At 52.7% G+C, this 20,004-nt stretch overlaps 6 protein-coding genes across 6 annotated transcripts; 4 read left to right on the top strand and 2 right to left on the bottom strand.

The window, feature by feature from the left end:
- Positions 1-1,090: 1,090 nt before the first annotated feature.
- Positions 1,091-3,116, top strand: KVR01_012926 (uncharacterized protein; the record flags this gene model as incomplete). The annotated part of the gene is made up of 4 exons (XM_044792279.1): positions 1,091-1,814; positions 1,898-2,201; positions 2,260-2,384; positions 2,462-3,116. Exons 1-4 carry the CDS (start codon positions 1,549-1,551, stop codon positions 3,114-3,116), a joined length of 1,350 nt encoding a protein of 449 aa, XP_044638082.1. The 5' UTR covers positions 1,091-1,548.
- Positions 3,117-3,655: 539 nt separating this feature from the next.
- KVR01_012910 (uncharacterized protein) lies at positions 3,656-5,107 on the bottom strand (the record flags this gene model as incomplete). The annotated part of the gene is made up of 3 exons (XM_044789289.1): positions 3,656-4,126; positions 4,187-4,702; positions 4,757-5,107. The coding sequence occupies 3 exons, from the start codon at positions 5,105-5,107 to the stop codon at positions 3,656-3,658; spliced, it is 1,338 nt and encodes a 445-aa protein (XP_044638066.1).
- A 1,639-nt stretch (positions 5,108-6,746) lies between these two features.
- On the top strand, positions 6,747-7,550 carry KVR01_012892 (uncharacterized protein; the record flags this gene model as incomplete). The annotated part of the gene is made up of 2 exons (XM_044787015.1): positions 6,747-7,157; positions 7,224-7,550. The coding sequence occupies 2 exons, from the start codon at positions 6,747-6,749 to the stop codon at positions 7,548-7,550; spliced, it is 738 nt and encodes a 245-aa protein (XP_044638048.1).
- A 904-nt stretch (positions 7,551-8,454) lies between these two features.
- Positions 8,455-9,114, top strand: KVR01_012884 (uncharacterized protein; the record flags this gene model as incomplete). The annotated part of the gene is made up of 1 exon (XM_044792309.1): positions 8,455-9,114. One exon carries the CDS (start codon positions 8,455-8,457, stop codon positions 9,112-9,114), a length of 660 nt encoding a protein of 219 aa, XP_044638040.1.
- A 6,056-nt stretch (positions 9,115-15,170) lies between these two features.
- On the bottom strand, positions 15,171-17,419 carry KVR01_012905 (uncharacterized protein). The gene is made up of 2 exons (XM_044792799.1): positions 16,350-17,086; positions 15,171-16,287 (listed from the first exon to the last, which is right to left on the bottom strand). Exons 1-2 carry the CDS (start codon positions 17,026-17,028, stop codon positions 15,236-15,238), a joined length of 1,731 nt encoding a protein of 576 aa, XP_044638061.1. The 5' UTR covers positions 17,029-17,086; the 3' UTR covers positions 15,171-15,235.
- Positions 17,420-18,901: 1,482 nt separating this feature from the next.
- KVR01_012946 (uncharacterized protein) lies at positions 18,902-19,709 on the top strand (the record flags this gene model as incomplete). Its single annotated transcript, XM_044782623.1, has 2 exons — positions 18,902-19,319; positions 19,387-19,709. The coding sequence occupies 2 exons, from the start codon at positions 18,902-18,904 to the stop codon at positions 19,707-19,709; spliced, it is 741 nt and encodes a 246-aa protein (XP_044638102.1).
- Between the last annotated feature and the right edge of the window lie 295 nt (positions 19,710-20,004).

Here is a 20,004-nt window from a genome sequence, read left to right as displayed (position 1 = left end):
TCCTGGTCTCATCGTGTAGAGAGCCAAGAATGGGACGGCAGTTGTGATGGGAGATGGTTACACAGTTGTCGTTACTTGTACGACGGCACCGGCAATACGCTCGTCGGAAATAAGCTGCTAGGCGCCTATGATGCGAAGACTCGAGGCAGCGCTTTGTATAGAATAAGAGGATTGTGCTACACGACTGGATGATATAGGACGCCTGTGCCTAAGAGCATGCACGGTAGCAGGTGTCGTGATGGCCCAAGTAGGGGTCGTAACAGCACCACCAGGTAGAGCCCGAAGACGACGCCGCGGCAAGTGAAGCATTTCAGTGTCGGGCTGACACTACACTAAAGAATTAAGTTGAGGTCAAGCGACGCTGCAAACGAATAGAATGCGTCCTGGTCGTAACCTCTTGACTCGACAATGCGCGATTGATTCCCGGGAGTTGGGATCACGCCAATCGCACCGGAAATAAGAACAGCACGATCCTATCACAGCGAAGAGCAGCTGCCCAGGTGCGGTGCTCGGATCTGACCGGGCTTTGACGGACGGCAGGCCAACGACAGCCGACAGCTGCGGATGGGGCACGCGGGAGTCCCTGAGCACTGGGGACACCGTGCCCCTATTTAGATACCTAGGTATTAAGTAACCGACCTCGGGAGCCCCATAACATCCTGCAGCATGTACGTGGCTGCACAACGTCACATGCATAGATGGTGCGCCTTCCTGACCGCACCCGCCGAAGACGGTGAAAAGTTCCGGTCGCATCGATCATGCGGCCGAATGCCTCTAGAAAGAATTTGCAGCCTTCGAGGAACTAGCCCGTTTATCACGTCCCGTTGCTACATGGTATCTGCACTAAGCCCTGCCTTTTTTCATTTCGGGCACGCCTATTGGTGAGGCGTTCCGCGGGATTAGACTTTGGACCCCGTCGTAGCCGGATGTTTGAGGACCAGCATCTGGGCTGCAGGGTCTAGCGTTGGGCAGCCAGACGGTCTAGCTCTCTTGTCTCGACGTGCAAAGCTCTTGCGGCTACATGATTTGATGTGCAGCGAGCAGGAGAATGTACTGCAGTGGATGTAGGAACCATCAGGACGGAGACAATCCCACTCAAAATACGACTTTGAGAGCTCACCGTCAATCGAAGTTCATGTATGTATGCATGGACAGCAGGTCGGTGGCTTGATCAGCGTTCTCCACATTAGCATCGCTACGACTGCGCCTGTGTCGAGTCATGTACATGAGAAAACAAACTCGGCGGCTACAATGTCACCTGGGTGTTAAATGTCCATCCCAGCCCATTCCCGGCCTTTAGAGTTTTAATAAGCTAGAACGCCTGGTCCCCGAGAGCCCTCAGCGACCCAGATCAGACAAAAGCCTCGTCCGAGTTCTAAGCTACGTAGCTCAGCTCTATTTTTCCTTTCCTCTCGCTCTCAGCTACGGGCGTTGCGGATCCGCATGTTCAGGTGTGAAGCCGCCCAAACGCTCCTGGAGTCGAGTGCTGCTCATGGATGGCCTGATTGACACGGCTTGAGCACCTGAGAGAGCCCGGTTCCACTGCTAATGAAGACGTTTCTATCCCCGAATTTCGTCCAAGAGGAGGTGACAAGCGATGACTTCGTCATTGCCTCGATTGCGTGGGGCTTCACGCTGGGGTTCGGCTGGTTGACCGTGTCCTCGGCTATCGCCCAAACCGCTAAGACCTGGAGACGCTATGGGTCTCGATCGATACACAACACCTACATATGGATGATTTGGCTGGAGGTCATCGTGTGTATCATATTTTCGGTCATTTGCTGGTTGTATCTGAGAGGCAACATTGCACCAAGGTAAGTCTATGTGTCCCACATGAGTCCCACATGTGAACCGAGGCCGGATCTCATCTGGTGCTGACAGGATCGTGCTATCGCAGCTTCGCCTTCTACTTCACCATCCTCACAACATGGGCTTTACAGGTCCAATTCTTGCTACAAATAATCATCAACCGATGTTCGATACTGCTCCCTGACAAGCGTGCTGCTCGACGGTTGAAGTTCTACGTGGCGCTCCTCATCACAGCAATCAACATCTCGGTGTACTGCATCTGGGTACCAGCCCGGTTACAAATCTCAGAAAGATACATCCACATAAATGAGTTCTGGGATCGGACAGAGAAAGTCATTTACTTGCTGGTCGATGCAGCCCTTAACCTGTACTTCATAATTATTGTAAAACGCGTAAGTGTACACGACGTTACCTCGCCCCCCTTTGAGCTCTCGTTGACCATTATCATAGAATCTCGTGGCGAATGGCCTGAAGAAGTACAAAAGACTCACAAACTTCAATATCTTCATCATCGGCTTCTCACTGTCTATGGACATCTTAATTATCAGCATGATGAGTCTGAAGAACACATTTGTGTAAGTACCCCTGGTCCACAAGATCCGAGGCTTCCGCATGGCCGCTGCTGAGGGCTTAACGCTGACAACACGCACAGTTATATGCAGTTCCATCCTCTAGCGTACATGGTGAAATTGAATATTGAGATGACCATGGCCGATCTCATTGGAAAGATAGCCAAGAAACAAGAGCGCCTGCCGACATACCACTCGAGCTTCAACCGACGACCAGCTGTCGGCTCGAGGATGCCTAGCTTCGGCAACAGCTTCGGCAACAGCTTTGGCAGCCGCAACAACACGGTGCAGCCCCTGCCACCGTCACGAAACGCCGTCCCATTCCGGGTATGGCAGAGCAGCGTATCAGCGGGCATGGACAGCGCCGCCGTCTCACGCAGGGCCAGCATGAATCCCCCAGCGAACGAGTTGACATTTGTAACGGTCCCCGACGATCCTGTGTGGAACACTGCTGGCATGACGAGTCCAGACGGGCCCAACACATCCGACACGCCTATGGAGCTGTATATGGTGAAGGAGGTGACGGTGGAATCGGATGTTGTCCGTAGGTCGACCTTTGCGCCAAATGGAAGCGAGGGCAGTGTAGGGAATAACTGGGGCAGAGCGTCACCAGCGTCGGTGTCCGGAAGGGATCGAGTGGATGACAGAGCCACCGGCCGGGAGACTCCTCCACCCGTGATATGGGACGGCTCTCCACAAGTCTCCACTACAATCGCCATCGGAAGGAAAATCGACTGATAGATACAGAAAATGAACTTTTAATGTGCTTAAACCAATCGTTTTGGCCACAAAACGGCTGGGACTCTCCATCTTTAAGAACATATAACGCCTTTCCATTCAATTTGAAGTGAGGTTCTCTGAATTGGTTATGAGAACGATGTTTATTGACTTCAGAGACAAAAAAGCCAACCCAACATCTAGAATATGGTCCGTCAAAGATGAAATAGTCTTCAAGTCTGTCTGACAAACCAGGTTGGATCCTCGACACTCCTCCTAGGCCGATTCGCATGTTCCGCGGCATCTGGGGATCTAGCAACTTCCAACACCGTCGGTTCTGGGCTTTTCGATGGCTTGATGCACTACATGATGAATTGACTCTGCTACAGTGCAGTCCGTCGACCATTAATGCGATATTACTAGTCTAAGAAGTCATCAACCAACTGGTTCAGTCTCGCGGTTTCCATCAAGGAGGTATTAGTAATGTGCTCGATTCTAAACTAAAAATATGCCATAACTCGCTTTTTGATACCCAATTCACGTGGTCGTTCCGTCGAAAATCATTTCATCACAACAGGACTAGGCTCACTAACTTGCTGCGTCGTCCACTGGACCTCGATGGTCTGGGTGCGGGTGATGCCATGCGCCGCGAGCAGAGACTCGTCGCTCTCATTGCCCACAGTGACATGAAGCTGTGTTGTAGAAGCACGGGAGGCCGAATTTCCCTTAGACTTCTCGTCAAGGTCGTGATTGGTGACGACGATGCCGGTAATCTCCCCTCTCGGCTGCATCTCAATATCTCCATCGACGTCGAAGTCATTCACGTCTTCAGGCTCTCGCCTCGCGGAGCCCCCTAGCCTGCTCCAATGCCCACTGCTTTTGCGAGCGCCGCCTCCTCCGATTGTCACGAGGCCCGACCGGCTTCCAGCTCCTTGGTTTCTTTCGTAACCCCTGCGTGTACTGTCTTTATTCCCGGACAGTCCCGCTGACGAAGGCATGACTGACTTAATGACAGGCCGGATAATCGGTCCCTGAGTGATTCGGTGTCAGTTCTATGATTTCTTTTCGAGCAAGGAGGAAAGGTTACATACTAATGTTGGCAGACAAGAGGATACGATCCCGCTGCTTATTTCAATGACATTCCACGCCACCGGTACGGCCAATGTGTAAGGAATATCCCTTGGGCTGTATCCCAGGTAAACAGTGAATCGGTAGATGCTCGTAAACACGACGTACGACCCAAGCATAAACATGATGACGAGAAAGACCTTTTGCGTCAAGTTCGTCTTAAGTCGAAGGACATGCGGGAGTGGCAAGCACAATATCGCGATGTCACACAAGATGCTAGGAACCGAGACAAGGAGCTGCACCAGAAAGATGTTGATGCAGTATCCGTCAACCCAAGGTTCCCAGATCTTGACCCGCGGAGTGCATTGGAACGCAGCGGCGAAGACTCCTGCGATGTTCCAGCAGGTGGACAGGCCCCCAAAGACATAGGACCACGTTCGGACTGATTTGATCGGGAATATCCGGTAATAGAGGAACAGCAAAGATATTTTGTAAGCGTTGACACCCGTCAAGTAAATGATCTCGGCTCCGACAATAGTCTACTGCCCTCCATTAGATACTGGCAATTTGAGGCAGCGCGGAAAAGCTCTCACCTTGTTCAGGGCTTGCAGCTCCGGGAGAGTCAGACGGCCTGAATGCAAGCCAACACCCTGGTCTACCATCACAAAGTTGAACGCTGCATTTCCAAAAAGAAGGACGAGAGCAGCCAGAATCAACCAGTCATCCACCCAGAATGGTGCTTTGATCTTCTGTCTTGACACAAATCGCAGGCCCACGACGCAGACCGCAATGACTGTGAAAACAATGGTTAGGGTTCGGACCTGTTCTCTGGAATCCTCCTCTAATGGCTGTTCGGCGGCGAAGTCAGTGAGCTCTTGAAGGTACGCTCTTTCAGCTAAAGAGCGGCTGGTGTCGTTCACAGGATAGTATGCTGCGGAAGCCATGGCGACAATGCGGACGCCGGGCGCCTGGGCTCCAAGCAACGCATATGCTGCTGAGGATGGAGAGGGCTACCCTTAAAAACAGAAACCAAAGATCTGTTCTTCGCCCCCCGAGTATGGCCCAGCACTGAAACTCGCAAAGTGGGGTGCATGCAGCTGTAACATAGCATGATCCCGCACCGGATGCTGCACTTACGACGAGATATTGCCCCTGGCTTCCATTATGACGGGATCAGCGGAGACTCCGGGGTACGTTGAAAGCTTCAGAGCAGCAGCAAAAGTGTGTAGGTGACATTTCCGGCGTCTGTGCGATTAGGCAGGTTCATCCTGGCGGGGAAGCTCGGATACGAAAAGCATCCGAGATGACCAAGTCCTCTTCACGCCTTGCCACTGGCTGAACCACTCAAATGGATCCCCTGGTCGTTCATGAGGGACAGGGTTTCACATACAGCCCATGTTAGTAGACAACGGTCGCCGCCCATAACAACATCCTCCTGTTTGGGTCCCAGCTGAGAACCTAGATAGTCCACGATTCTGGCACCCACAGATCGCTTCTGAATCAGCAGAGTGCAAGGATGTCATTTTTTGACGGTAGCATCGAGTCCATAAGACGATGGTTCTATTATGCTATAACAGTCTGTGCTGTGATATGCCGTAGAGACCCTGGGGAAAAATGGTTTTTATGCTGATTACCGTAACACTCGGCCGAAGATTCGAAATGCCTTGGCCAAGCTCAACTGCAACCCGACTACTGTGGTACTGTGTAAGGAAGAAATTAGTCCCTTCTGGACGAGATGACCGAGTAACACTTTGTTCGCTACCACCTAGAAGAAAATGAGGCAACGATTCCTCAGCACCCATCACAGAGTGGGACAACACATTGTTTTCCATCGCAGTAGTAGATCTCCATTATGCCTTCCTTTTCCATCTTTCCCAGCGGATCTCCCCGGGCTTGACTGCCATTCCTTGCTGTGCCTGACTCGGATGCGACTCAGCTGTGGATGTTTGGTCGGCTATTATACACCCCGCAAGCGTCATATTCCTACTTGTGTGCTGTTCCTGTGCGGGTAGTACCCAAAAATGACAGCCACCGATCCCGAAAATGCAGTAACCTCCCCACTCTCGTGATCCTATTCAAGGGGCAGCCCACACGACCTTGCATCATCCACCCCGGACCACGTATTCCGGCAACAGAGAGCCTGCCAAGGCGTCTTTGGTCAACCAACCGCGAGGCGTTCTGCGCTAGAGAGGAGCCTACAGCGGATAGCCACCGGCGTTTCTGCGGATCGGTTGTCCGTGCGCAGCGATCGCTTGATGGCCCGGTAGTCCTGAAAGCGTCCCTGAATCTCATTGCATGGACACTGCGGCCCAAACTCGCCCTCCTGTGACCGCGCGGTAACGTTGTGCCTTGCGTACTTGTATCGCCGAGGCACCAGGGGAAAGCTCCACCGGCACTCGCAACAACTTCGCTGTAAAGGACATGTGGCATCAAGATTGTCCTTGAGAAGAACCGATTGCATGTGGCAGGTTTCAGACTCGTTTCCAAGATATCTCCAGCACTTGTCAACATAACGTATATTCCCGTCCGATACGGCCAGACACCGCACACCGTGTGAAACCCATCCCGTCCACCAGGTCTAAGATGTCCAAACCCACGATTATCATTGTTCCAGGCGCCTGGCAAAAGCCTTCAGCCTTCGTCAACATAGTCAAGGTCTTGCAGGACGCAGGCTATCCTACAGTTCACGTGCCTCTGCCCAGCGTTGGTGGCACTGTGCTGCCTCTGGCAGGGTTGTCAGACGATATTGATGCTGTTCGCAAGGTGTTGGTACCCATCGTCGAGGACGGAAAGGAGGTCGTGGTCATTGGGCACTCGGCCGGAGGGATCTCGATGAGCGGTGCCGTGGAAGGGTACGATGTCGGAAGCAGGAAGGCTGCTGGGAAGAATGGAGGTGTAGCTCGATGCATCTTCCTGGCTGCGTTCGCTTTGCCAAAAGGTCAGAGCCTGCTAGGCATGCTAGGAGGTCAGCCATTGCCATGGATGGTGGTCGAGGTAAGTTGTGAACACAATATTCCGTGGGGTATCCTCGGATGTTGGTCCGGACTGACAGGATACCAGGGTGACCGTGTAACTGGGAATCCCGAAATGATTCCCCAGGTGGCCCTCAACGATCTTTCCCCGGAGGAGCAGACAAAGTGGGCAGCCGAAATGACCCATACCTCCGCAGCACTCTTTGGTGCTCCAGCGGTGTACGAGCCGTGGGCAAACGGCATACCCTGCTCATACGTCTTCCATACTGAGGATAATGCTCTGCCTTTGCCATACCAGCAAGGGATGGCGCAACTACTTGGCACAGATGCCAAGACAACAACACTCAAAGCTGGCCACTGCTCGTTCTTGAGTATCCCAGACCAGTTTGTGAAGGCCATAGAGACTATGATGTAAAATGCTGGTTTCCTTTGGGTACAGACAGACTGGACTGGACGGGTTGACTCCTCTGTGAGGCATGCACATTGAGCACAGGATCAAACTCCCATAGATGTAAAAGAGGCAGAAGATTCAGCAGGACACTTCTCGTTATGACAGGAACCAACTGTTGTGGAATAGAAGGGAAGAGCAGAATCAGATTCTGTTAAACGAACGTCTTAGCACCTGGGTAGGCTGCCTGCTGTGGCGAATCACGATACATGTGTACAAAGCCACTGTCACCGATGCCCTCGCACTACTTGCCCTCGCACTACTGTGCTTAGATAGCAGTGAAATCCTTTGGCGCTCACACAACTCACGCATCGTCCAGCATAACACCATGCAGCTCTGAACTCTACAAACATAGAATTGCAGTTTCAGAAGAAACAGCTGCCTTAGAATTTAAACAGGGGGCTGGCCGTTGTATCACACAAAGACATTCACCTGACGCATTAGAGGCAGGGCAGGTTGGGCATGTCAGATGACTCGACAGAGGTGACTGCATACTGGTAATCTATGCAAGAATCTGGGCTGCTGTGAATTGAAAGTCAGTGAAAGTGATTTTGGGTTTCTCCCCAACAACTGCACCATAGACTGTTTTACCATCAGGTTAGTGGCTTTCCATTTTCATCGGTGACATTCAGCCACCCCTCACCTTCAACCATTCCACACCCTTGGAAGTCAACAAACATACAGACGTCCAATGACTAAGAACCAATGTTGATGATTTCAACTTTGTCCTACCAAACAACCCTGAATACCTCCATGTCTCTTGGGCTCTGTCACCAGTAGTGGCTTCAAGGTATGTCATCCTTGGTTTCCAGGTTTTACGAGTCAACCGCACCCAGCATTCCTCCCCGTCTCCCTGTCAAATATCCTAGACATGTCTGACCAGAACAGCAATCGGAACGCTGCCATGGGAAACTGTCTACAAGGGAACCGGGGTTCTGGCCGTGGCTGTCATGATGGCCATGATGGAGCTCAAGAACTCAGACGAATCATCTCAGAGGCCATTGGCCCTCCTCTTGTTCAATACCCAATCGATGACACCATGCCTGTAAAGGCTTGGGTGTACGAGAAGAAGCACAGTTCCACAAACAACTACAAGCCTCTCCGACCACAAGATCAGCGCAAGGCACTCGAAGTGCTCAACCGCCACCTGCCCTTCTGGGACCAAATCGCAATCCCGCAGCCGCCCGTCACCCTTCCCGAGACACCTGCCCGCTTGAGGCCCAGACTGTACCCCGAGGCCCACCTTCCCCTTCCGCCTCGATCCTCGACCCGGCGACAGCGACGAGAGGCAGCCAGGCCTTACGGCTCGCCGCAGAAAACCAACACAACCAAGTTTAAGGTAGTTGAGTCTACTGGGCGCAAGAAGTCACGAAACTGGATTCAGACAGATGGCAAGGAAGAAGAGAACGCGAGAATGGATTGGATGGAGGACGACCTACCCGTTCTCGTCGTCCCGGACCTCGTCGTCACCCGCCCTGGTGGAGAGACGAGGCGCCTGCCAGACCCGAATCAGTACGTCAGCAGCGAGTAGGGATGGAGGTAACAGCGGTCACTTATGGTAACGGAGTCTGCAATGGTCTGGCGCAGTCAGCCACATTCCCCCAAGTTTTGCCAGATCAATGCGATACACAAATAGGCACTGATTATAGTTCCCGCTGCCCTCGTGCGACTTGAATATTGACTGCGATTGGATGAAAAGGTAAGATGTGACTGCCCCCAAGACAAAACCTATGGAATGTGGGATACCATCAAATAGCATGGCCCCGTCGCTGTCCGGTCCCCAAGCCTCATATCGCTCCAGACGCGATCGGGTATTCGGGCAATCAACATAGAACGAGATCCTGTCTAGGCCAATCTGTGATAGATTTTCCTCTTGCCGCCCAAACACAGTATCGAATTCCGTGCTCCCAGAAAAAACGTCTACCGGGTTAGATACAGCACTGGAGAACGTCGCTGCCGAAGTACGTCCGGACCCTTAGCATATACCTGCATAGATACCTAGGTACCTCAATAGGTCGGTTTACAACCTATCAGCTGCCGCTCTCATGTCCTGATCTGTTCTGGAACACGGAATGGTTAGGGCCAATCACATGTTATGCGCCATGCATGGTAATCCCATTGCGGTCAGCCACAACGAGGGAGAATACGAGGGTCTAAGCAGGAATTGGAAGAGAAATGGCTCATGTGGTCTAAGTGAAAAGGGACAACAAAGAATCTCAATGGCAGTTGAATGTTTCCAAATTCAGCGTTTCCATGGAGTTTGGGTGGCTGATCCATTGGCTCTTGCGCTGGAATGCCGAAGGCTTGCGCCGGACGAGACATGCATTGGTAGCTACTTATGTAGGTAGTTGGAGTGCTTCATGAGTATCTACCTAAGTAGGTATCCAGCTAGGTGGCCAGAAAGAGTTAACTGATGTGGATGTATTTTCGCGCCGCCACATCTCCGAGGTTGGGAGGAGCTGAATGGTCTGTATTCCTTAGGCGCTTACGCTTTGCCTGGTTCACTGGGTGAAGGCATCGCGCCACGATCTTGCTCATCGCCATGGAGAAGTTGTTATTTAGAATCAACAGCCTGGTAAACAAAAAAACCCGTCCTGAATATGTGACTGTTCTAAGGTTGATAAGCTTGATCTTCGCATCATGGCCCCATGGCTTAAGCTGAAAGTTCGCACCTTTTCCCTCTCTCTGTGAAAAGCCGGACGTGTACGGAATAGAAGCGAAACGGATTGTGAGAAGCCGCCGTCATGTGTGTCATGACAATTTTCTCATCCCCGTTGCAGCGATTCCCAGTTGCATTGTGGACCTGAACTCACACTCGTTTAAAATGCCGCATAAGCCGGGATCATCTCTTTTTCTTTTGTTGATATTTCTCCTTAGTTCCAAGACTCTAGCACAGACAAGTTGCTGCGCCGACGCCTGCAAAGACGCAGCAATGGGGTTCTTCGCCCTTAACTGCCCACTTTATAATCTTGGCAATTTCATAGGTCTCACGCCGATGCAGCTCGCTCAAGCATGTACCCGGGGCGCCCCTCAGATATCCAGCGCCTGTACTTGCCTTACAGCAGCAGCTTCATACTGCGGCCGTCTGTCTACGACAACAACTACGTCGTCCAGTTCAACCTCAACAACTTCGACGTCGTCTGCCCAAACCCGAAGCAGTGGATCTTCTCTGCCCTCCAGTACCAGCAGTTCGCAGTCCAGCTCCAGCTCAACATCATCGAGTTCAACGTCTTCTAGTTCGACGTCGTCCAGCTCGACATCCAGTTCGACGTCCAGTTCGACATCTTCGAGTCCAGCGTCTTCAGCCTCTGTCTCATCGAGTCCAAGCACAAGCACACCAGCTCCCAGTCAAAGTCAGTCAAGTTCCGGCCCCCTCTCTGCCACCCGCTGGGGGTCAACCGGGAGTTCAACAGGGCTTACAGCCCCTTCAATTCAAAGTCCATCAAATCCAAGTTCCGACTCTGCTCCCTCGATTTCAATGAGTAGTTTGCCAAGTTCCAGTACCAGTCCAACGGCATACGGTACGAGTCCAAGTAGTTCCCAGAAAACCACATCAGATGCTGGTAGCTCACCCGACGCCAAGGCCACGAGCCTTTCCAATACACCGGCCTTGTCGAGGTCAACTGCTCATGACACCCCAAGCGAGGGAGCCGCACCCGAAACCACCGCGTCTCAGATACTGACCACAGCAAGCGCTGTGGCTGTTTCTAGAAGCGGAGGAACGGCCGAAAGTGACTCCTCCAACATTTCGGATAGGACATTGACATCCTCGACATGGTCGGCGTCGATAAAATCACAAGGAGGAGGTGGAGTGCTAAGCACAGAGGATGGGCAGCTGAGTTCCGGCAGCGGAAGTATCCCAGCAGCAACTGCGATGCTGGAAAGCTCCTCAAGTCAAGAAGCAAGCACCTCATCAGGCACAGTTGCAGAGTATAGCACTGGCACATCAATGCCCGCGCCACTCTCGGACGATTCCGGACAGAGTCTTAAGAGAACTTCGGCAAGCCAATCCTCGGCAACCGGATCTTCAGAAGCTAGTGGGCCGACAGGAAGTACATTTTTGACAACACTTGCCATGGAATCCAGTGCAGGTGATGCAACATCGTCAGAGGGTAGTTCCCGAAGAGGGGCCGAAGAGTCCTCGACAGGCGATGGATTATATTCGACCTCCCTAAGCCACGCTGCTTCTTCAGAGGGTGAACTTGGGTCGATGCCAAGCAGTAGCACTTTGTCATCGATCCAATCGGGTTCAAATGGCGACGGCGAGGCACAATCGTCGACAACAGCCGAATTCCACCATCCAACACCCAGTACGGCCTCGGTGTCTGTTTCATTCACAAGCATTTCCAGTCTCAGTCAGGAGTCCAACCTTGAGTCATCTTCTAATGAGGGCACAATGAGCACAATATCCGCTGTCACCCCAACGTCCGGCGATCCGAAGGATTCTTCTGCCACCTCGGACCCTTCTTCAGAAGCCCAAGGGGCGGGAACGTCGGCCACCACGTTGAATCCAGCAAGTGACACATGGCAGGGAATAGGCACAGAATCAAGCTTCGGTCAAACTGCCAGTTCGTCACAGCTGTTCCGAGACTCCAGTGCCTTGCAATTAAGCCCTGGTGCGGTGTCACAACAAACGAATTCCCAGTCCATGAATCTTAGCCCCACAGAACTATCACTGCCAGCGACCGGCACTACGCCAGTCTCGAACTTGAGCGAAAGCCAAGACCATTTCTCAACATCTGTGGCCACTTCGGGATCGGAGACACAGTCAAGCAACGGCGGGAGGCCCACCTCAGGAGAATCCAACTCGAATTGGGCGTCTCTGTCGAAGCCTCAGGGGTCGGATGGCTCTACTCCCTCTTACAACGTGGCAAGTGGAAGCCAAACAATTCAAGCATTCTCAGCCTCAAGCGTATCTCCAATGGGCGTGGCAACCCAGCAGACCACAGAATTCGGCACCTCCGAGACCATGGACAGTTCTACAGTCACCATATCGACGCTTGCAAGTCCCATACTCGGTATTTCAACGCCTGCCAGTTCAATATCGCAGCAGAGCAGCCCGACCCCTGGTGATTTCAATTCAATTGGGCTTTCACCTAAAGACACCAGTGCCACATTGGTGATAAGCTCCAGCGAAACCCAAGACCGTTCTTCGACGGCTGATTTGGGTTCGCCATCTGACACCGCTCCGAGCGGCAGCAGAAGCCTTGAATCAGGGGCCGCCATGAGCATTGTCTCCAAAGAATCGTCTGTCACGAGCGACTCTTACTTTTCCACTTTCCACAGTTCCATTGCTTCAGGAACAGCATTTGGTGAAGTAGCTCCAGTCTCTAGTGGAGTGTCCTCGGTCATACCCTCTGCGACCAACTATGAGAGTGTGATGTCTGGGGGCCACGAGTCTTCTAGTAGCTCCACCGAATCGGTCCAAACAGGTTTTGGCTCGAATTCACCTGCTGGCGCTGCCTCTTTAGCTTCGCCATCAACCAATAGCGAAGTTACAGGGAGTTCGACTGGCACGGGGAGCATCGAATTCGGTTCTGGGCCGGAGTCTACCTCTGGCTTCGGCGGATCTCAGAGCTCTGGGTTTAGCGAACTGAGTACCAGCATCAAGAGCAATAATGGTGAAGCAGGCTCGACGACAATGCAGCCGGCGACTAGCGAAGCTGGAGAAGCTGGGCCCGGCAGCGAGACAAGTTATCTGAGCACTTCTGATGGCACGCCGACACTGCATGCAGGCCAGACCACTAGTATTATAGCGGACCCTACATCCCCGGCCACGAGCCATGAACCAGCGGCGCCGTGGAGCTCAGGCAGCCATTACCCCCAAACGATCATGTCACCTGGACTCTCTACAATGACACATCTGTCGTCTTCGACCATCCCAAACTCTTCTTTAAAGGGAGATGGAACAGTTGAGCCTGCCACCAGCGATTCCAGTGGTCTTCAGGCTGGACCGCCGCCATCGGGACTATCTCCCGGCAATAGCCAGCACCCATCTTCCACAAGCCTTGGGACATACCCCGCTGGCCCAATCGTGTCAAGTCGAACAGACTTGGCCACTGCAGATGCTGAATCCTTTTCGGCTTCCGGGCCCAATATTGCATCTCTTGGCAGTAGCTTCGACCAAGCGGCATCCCTTAAATCAGTTTTCACAAGCTTCAATGAGGCTAGTTCTGGTACTCAGGCGGCGTCATATGAGCCCGCTACCAGCAATATGGTATCGCACCAGTCGTCATATACCACCCTACCGCAGAGCCTGAGCCGACCTATGTCAGCAACATCCAGTAATTCAGTGAACTTTGAAGGGCAAGGCTCATTGCTTGGAAGTTTCGAGGCATCAGAGTCAACAATTACAACTTCTTTTGATTTGTTTGGAGTTAGCATTGTGTCAGGTGGCACAACTCCTCCAGCTGAAGGATTATCGACATCCCAGGACCGACATGATAGTGTGACTATTGGAAGCCTTGGAAGCATAAATGTAACAGAGGATCTGGATACAGGCAGCTTATCGACTGTGAAAAATTCTGGGGAGCTATCACCTCCCTCGTCAACAACCCCCGATGAGTCTGCAACATCTGTCATCGGCACCCAGAAAGTAGTCTCACCACTTTCCGGCACTGTCGTTTCGCCAGTAAACAATTATCGGGAATCTTCACTCGCCACATCGACGAGAAGGATCCCAAGCAGTACGGAGCGGCGTGTCATGACATCGGAAGGTAGCGTCAAGGTCAGCGTCGTCGTCTCATACACCTCAACAGTCACAGTATCAGTAACATCCTATGGGCTCGAGCCGTCGAATCTGGAAGGGCCGACACCGGGGCTGTCGGCGGCGCCAAATTTACCAGAGCCAACAGCAAGTGATATTTCAATGTCTCAAGAAACAGCGGAGTTTCAAACTACAGCCTCACTCCAGCCGCAGGTGTCGGAAGACGATCCGTCAGCAAAACTACCTACCACGCCCACAAGCTCACATGCATCATGCCAGACTACCATGATGGTGTACCTTGTTAGGGAGACTACCACAGTCTCGTGGGGGGTAGCGCAGACAACGGTCACCAAGGTAGAAACCGATGAATCGGGCGAATATGATTGTCTGTCGTACAGTACCATGGTCATGGACGATCGAAGCACGACATTGTCTGCAGGCGAGATCGCGACAGTGACCTGGTGGAAACCTGCTCCTGGTCAGAAATGGTAAGAAATATGCGAGCCTTGATGACCAAAGGACAGGCAGGAGCAGTAGTCGCTCCGACAATGCTGTCTTTGCACGGGGTCCAATATAGAGGCTATAAGTAGATAATCAAGAAGGCAGGGCTCGGGGATTTTGACAACAATGAGAACAACAAAAAGGATCAAGGAATGAAATGTTTTTTCAGACTAATCAGATGAGCGGCCAATGGAAAGCTGTTTCTTTTGTTGCCTAGGCGGTCGCCAGGGGGGGGGGGCCGCCCAGAGGAGCCAAGTATCCATGGCGCGTCAACTTCCTGGGATTGAGGTTACGTGTTGAAAAATGGCAAGCTGCATGCAGGGATTTCTAGGGATGCTTGAAGGGGCTCTGGGGTTGTAATTAGAGTTGAGTCATCTGTGTGGGTGTATCAAATATATTCAAGAAGGTAGGCTTCATCAAATCCTGCTCTCTGGGATTGATCTCCCTAAGCCTCAGTCCTGGCCATGGGGATACCTAACACCCTCGGCACAATGCTGGTCGCCTTGCCATGGACGGTGGTGACCAGGAATTCATCCAAGCCCACTCCGCCATATGTGAGTCCATCTACACTGAACCACGAGTCGCAGATAGGTGACAACGGCCCGGGTCCGTTCCTTCTCGTCAGAGTCTGGTAAATAGCCCTCCATGAGCTGACTGTGCCGTTCGGTGTCTCGTTTTCCAGACCGGAGTAATACAGCCGTGCAGTGATATTGCCACGTTTGATCTGCCCGAGAAGCGACAGCACATCCTTTCCACCGAGTGACCATTCCTCGACAAGGAGACCGGGCTCGGTATCATTCTGCACCAGTGTGATACTCGACCCGGTCTTCTTGTCAGAGAATGTCCCAGCATATACATCACCCGCCTCGTCCGCGGTGGTAGCTAGCACGGCTGGCACGAACGTGTCGACCAGAATATTGCCCAGCATGCGAGAGTTTTCGCTCGCGAAGACACCAGCAGCGATAACAGTGAAACCAATATGGAGCTCCGGGATGAGGACCATGTATGAAGAGTATTTCCCTAGGTCGCCCGATTTGGTCATCATCATGATCGACGGGTCGCCCGGCGCGCGGTATATCTCCCAAGGAGCGCCCACCGCGGCGTCCCGGTTCGACAAGAAGGAGTGCGGCTTCATCCAGCGCCTCGTCGCGGCCGGGTCCAGTTGGGTCGAGCCCAGAATCGCTTTACCGATCTTGCGCATGTCGTTGATGCTGCTGAAGTAGCCACCTGCTGGGGTCAGATCAAGGAGGTCGGCGAACCACCAGCTGTACGTCGTGTTGTAAGGGATTATGGACGTATCGGGGCTGTCTGGGAGATGGTAGGAGGTAGAGGTTAGGTTGAGGCCCTTGACCAGGTACTCGTCAAAGATATCGCTCATCGATTGGCCGGTGATGTTCTCGAGGGCGTAGCCTAGGATCTGGAACGCAGCGTTGGAGTAGACTGGCGTCTTGTAGGAGGCCACAATGGGGTGTTGGGCTGGAAACTCGGTGAAGAATTCTGTATCCCGGTTGAAGGTTAGAGAAATGAGAAGTAAGAGCTTGACTGGACGGGATGCTCACGAGAACGGTTGCAAGGCAACGTGACCAGTGACGGCTCACCGCACGAGGAGCTTGAGCCATCGCTCTGGCTGGGGATTCCAAGGTCTCCAAAAACCTTTTCCAAAGCTGCTGCTCGTGTCGGGTCCCTTCCAACTCCGGCGAGGTGACTGGCAAGCGCCCCAACTGTGATGGACTCCCAGTCAACATTGCTGGTAGGGTCAAGGTCCTGCATCTCGGAGATCTCCAGGAGCTCAGGGATGAAATCCGTGATTGGCTCATTCCAGGAATCGTCGCCCGCGGCCAGCAGATACAGATACACGGTCAATAGCTTGGACACGCTTCCCACGCGGTAGACGGTATCCGAGTCGACCTGCTCCACACCGGATGTGCGCTGGCTCGCTAGATTGACTGGCGTGTAGTGATAGTTGAAGAGAGGATCTTCGTCATCCAGAGAGTAGAAGTCCAGAGAGAATGCCGTGGTATCGGTATCTAGTGGACCATACGCCGTGGCCGCGTTCCTGGCTTTGAGAAGCTGCTCCAGGACTGATTTCGTTGCCGCCTCAACATGGGTGCTGGTGGCCAGACTTGTAGGTGCCGGGTAGTTCTGGCCATATAGTGGGCATGGCTCGGTGTAGATGTTGGCCGCCGCCGCAGATGCTGCTACGAATAGCACCATGGTGGTTCTGGCAGAGGACGACATGTTAGAGGAGTCGAGTTCCGATACTGTATGGCAGCAGCAGGCAATATTGAGGTAGACCAACCGTCGCCCGGGCAGTCGTACTTAAGTAAGATGGCCCTTTTAAACAGCGCATTTCGAGTTTAATGGTGACCGTCATCAGCGCTCGGTCGTGTAATCCTCGTCTGAGCCACATGGTAGTTACTGGTAGGCTGGAGATCGCGTTCCTTTTCCACAAATGTCACGGTCCGCTTTGGTGGCTTCGTCGCGCCTAAGACCGGTCTCTCAGCCAGTCTCTGAGCGGTCCCTCATGGCAATGCTTGCAAAGGAACAAGCTGAAGGAATATCGTGGCTTGCGTTCAAGTCCGAGCAAGACATTTCACGAAGTCCGAGGAGGAAGAAGCTTAGAATGGCGGAGCGTTGTGGCTTGCGCTGGGGCCTCAAATACTTGGCATCGTAATGAGTGGGTCCAGTGCGAGTGATCAGGACGCTATCACCACTTTCGGCTTGGTAGACAGCTTACGTACTCTGGATAGCTGGCCCCGCGAGACTTCCGATTGGTGAATTATGCATCTGCCTGATTCTTCATTGCCGGACCAGCGCCAAGTGCTGCGGGAGGCTGCGAACAACTCACAGCACTCCCCCTGCGCAAAGATACAACAGGGGTCTATCTACTTCGAATCTCACCGGAAATAGTTTTCCATAAATCTAACATGAAATGGTTACAAGTCCCTCGCGCCGGGCACTCAACCAGTACCTATTTCAGGGGCTGATGCTGGACTGAACAACTGTGTTTTGTACTCCGTACTCCGTAATGGCCCAGTGTCGACTCCGAGTTGGCGATCCTCCTGCGATGGAATTAGGTCAATTCAGGACCTAGGTAATTACAGCCTATGCTGCCAGATGACTGAATAGGAGCCGTACGCGGTCCGACTTGCACAAAAATGAAAATTACTGACTGACACCATTGCCGGTATACATAGCATCCAGAAGAAATTCAATGTTGTGGCTGAGCGATGTTATGGCTGACCGACTACGAGCGCGCAGATAAGATGGCAGCGCTTGGGGCCGGTATCTGTCATTTGAGCATCCTTCAAATTTTGCCCTCTTACGTGTGGGTGGTTTCGCTTCTATTCCGTATACGTCCGAGGACATACATGGCGCCTTCATACGGTGGTAAGCGCTCAAGACCAAGGCAACACAAATACCAGCAAAGTTCCCGGTGGTTCGGATTTTATCTTGTGAGTTAAGAATGTTCGTCCTCAGAACGATTGCGGGGAGCTGGCATAATCTCTTAGTGGGCAATATTCTGAAGGGCTTCGGAATACTTTATATCATGGAAGTGAATGTAGAGGCCAGCTAACTTAGGTACCTAGGTAGCTAAGGCCGTTAGGCTACCACGGACCCGGTCATCGACAGATTCCACGAAGAACCCTGGAAGCCATTCGCATCCCATTGGACGAGGTCGGCCCGTTTTATCCATATTACAATCGACCAGAAATGACCAAGAACAGTGCGTTGCTGGGCGATGCCAAGACACCAGACCACGGGTCATGCATCCCCGAATCGCCTCTTTTCGGGGGTGCGGTCGAGGCAATTCCGGAAGATTCAATCAAAAGGGCCATAAAGGCTCAAAAGAAAAGACTAAATGTCTTCTATCTCGCTAGTTACGCTGCATAGCGATGCGATTGGAACGCCTTTCAGCATTGGCATGTCCATGTGCCCCCACGATGCAGAGGTGGTACGGCGGCTATCTAGGTATCAACCTATCGAGCGATGTTGGCAGACCTTGATAATAAATAAATGAAATCCTATTTCTCTTTCCGAATGGAAAACAAGCTTCTTGTGTCGATTTGACGGCCGTTTTCCAGCTTTCACCGGTACCACTGCCACAGCAATGCTCGCTCCGGTTGCCCTCTTGGCGAGTGGCCTCGCCGCCACCGTGCTTGGCCATGGCATGGTGACAACATTCAAGACAGACGGTGTCCAGAACCAGGGCTTCATTTTGGACTACTACTACGCCAAGAAGAATGGCCAGAAGGTACCTGACATCGCCGCGTGGTACGCCGAGAACCTCGACAGCGGCTTCGTCGCACCCAACAACTACGGCACACAGGACATTAACTGCCATATCAACGCTACGCCAGGCACTCTCTCCACGACAGTATCAGCCGGTGGAAAGGTCGATTTCCAGTGGCCTGCTAACTGGCCACACCCATACGGCCCGATCCTGACCTACGTCGTGAAGTGCCCCGGCGACTGCACTAAGGCCGACAAGTCACAGCTGAAATGGGTCAAGATCGAGGCAGTTGGAAGTACGTTGCCCATGTTCAGAACTCGCCCACAATATGAAAGCCACTCTGCTAATCCGCGGACCAACAGTCAACTACAGCACTCAGAAGTGGGCGTCTCAGACGTTGATCGACCAGGGCGGCAAGTGGACCACCACCGTGCCCAAGTCATTGGCCGCCGGTAACTACGTTTTCCGGCACGAGATTATCGCCTTGCACGGTGCCGGCTCGCTCAACGGTGCGCAGAACTACCCGCAGTGTTTTAATATCAAGATCACCGGATCTGGAACCGCCAATCCCTCGGGCACAGCCGGCACAGCGCTTTACAAGAACACCGACGCTGGTATCTACTTCAACCCCTACACCACGATTACGAACTACGCCATGCCCGGTCCAGCGCTGTGGACTGGTTGATCGTGTTATTTACCTCGATATGGGAGTCTTGTATACCTATATTCATGGAATCGGGAAGAGGAAAATATGAAATGGCAAGACGTGGGTTCCGCTCGAGTTTCATCTCGCTGTCGTGATACTGCGCCGCCCTTGCCAGAGTCACTCGAATGCCGAAATACACTAGTCAATGAACAAATACTTCTCCAATCCTTTTATTCCTAGCAGCTTTCACTTCTCCGTCACCCGCCTGAGGGAGTCGTAGGATTGTTGGCGTTGCATGGGAACCTAGACATCTGGCGCAAGAGTTTCTTTCGGA

This window comes from Diaporthe batatas (genome assembly GCF_019321695.1).
Source record: "Diaporthe batatas strain CRI 302-4 chromosome Unknown Contig00022, whole genome shotgun sequence".
Taxonomy (NCBI): Eukaryota; Fungi; Ascomycota; class Sordariomycetes; order Diaporthales; family Diaporthaceae; genus Diaporthe; species Diaporthe batatas.
The sequence above is the reverse complement of the archived record's forward strand: the minus strand, read 5'-3'. Positions and strand labels throughout refer to the sequence as shown.

Coding starts and splice junctions, on each gene's coding strand:
- KVR01_012905 (XM_044792799.1), bottom strand. CDS start 17,028: ATGTCGTCCTCTGCCAGAACCACCATGGTGCTATTCGTAGCAGCATCT. Junction 16,288..16,349: donor GTTGCCTTGCAACCGTTCTC/GTGAGCATCCCG, acceptor ACCGGGATACAG/AATTCTTCACCGAGTTTCCA.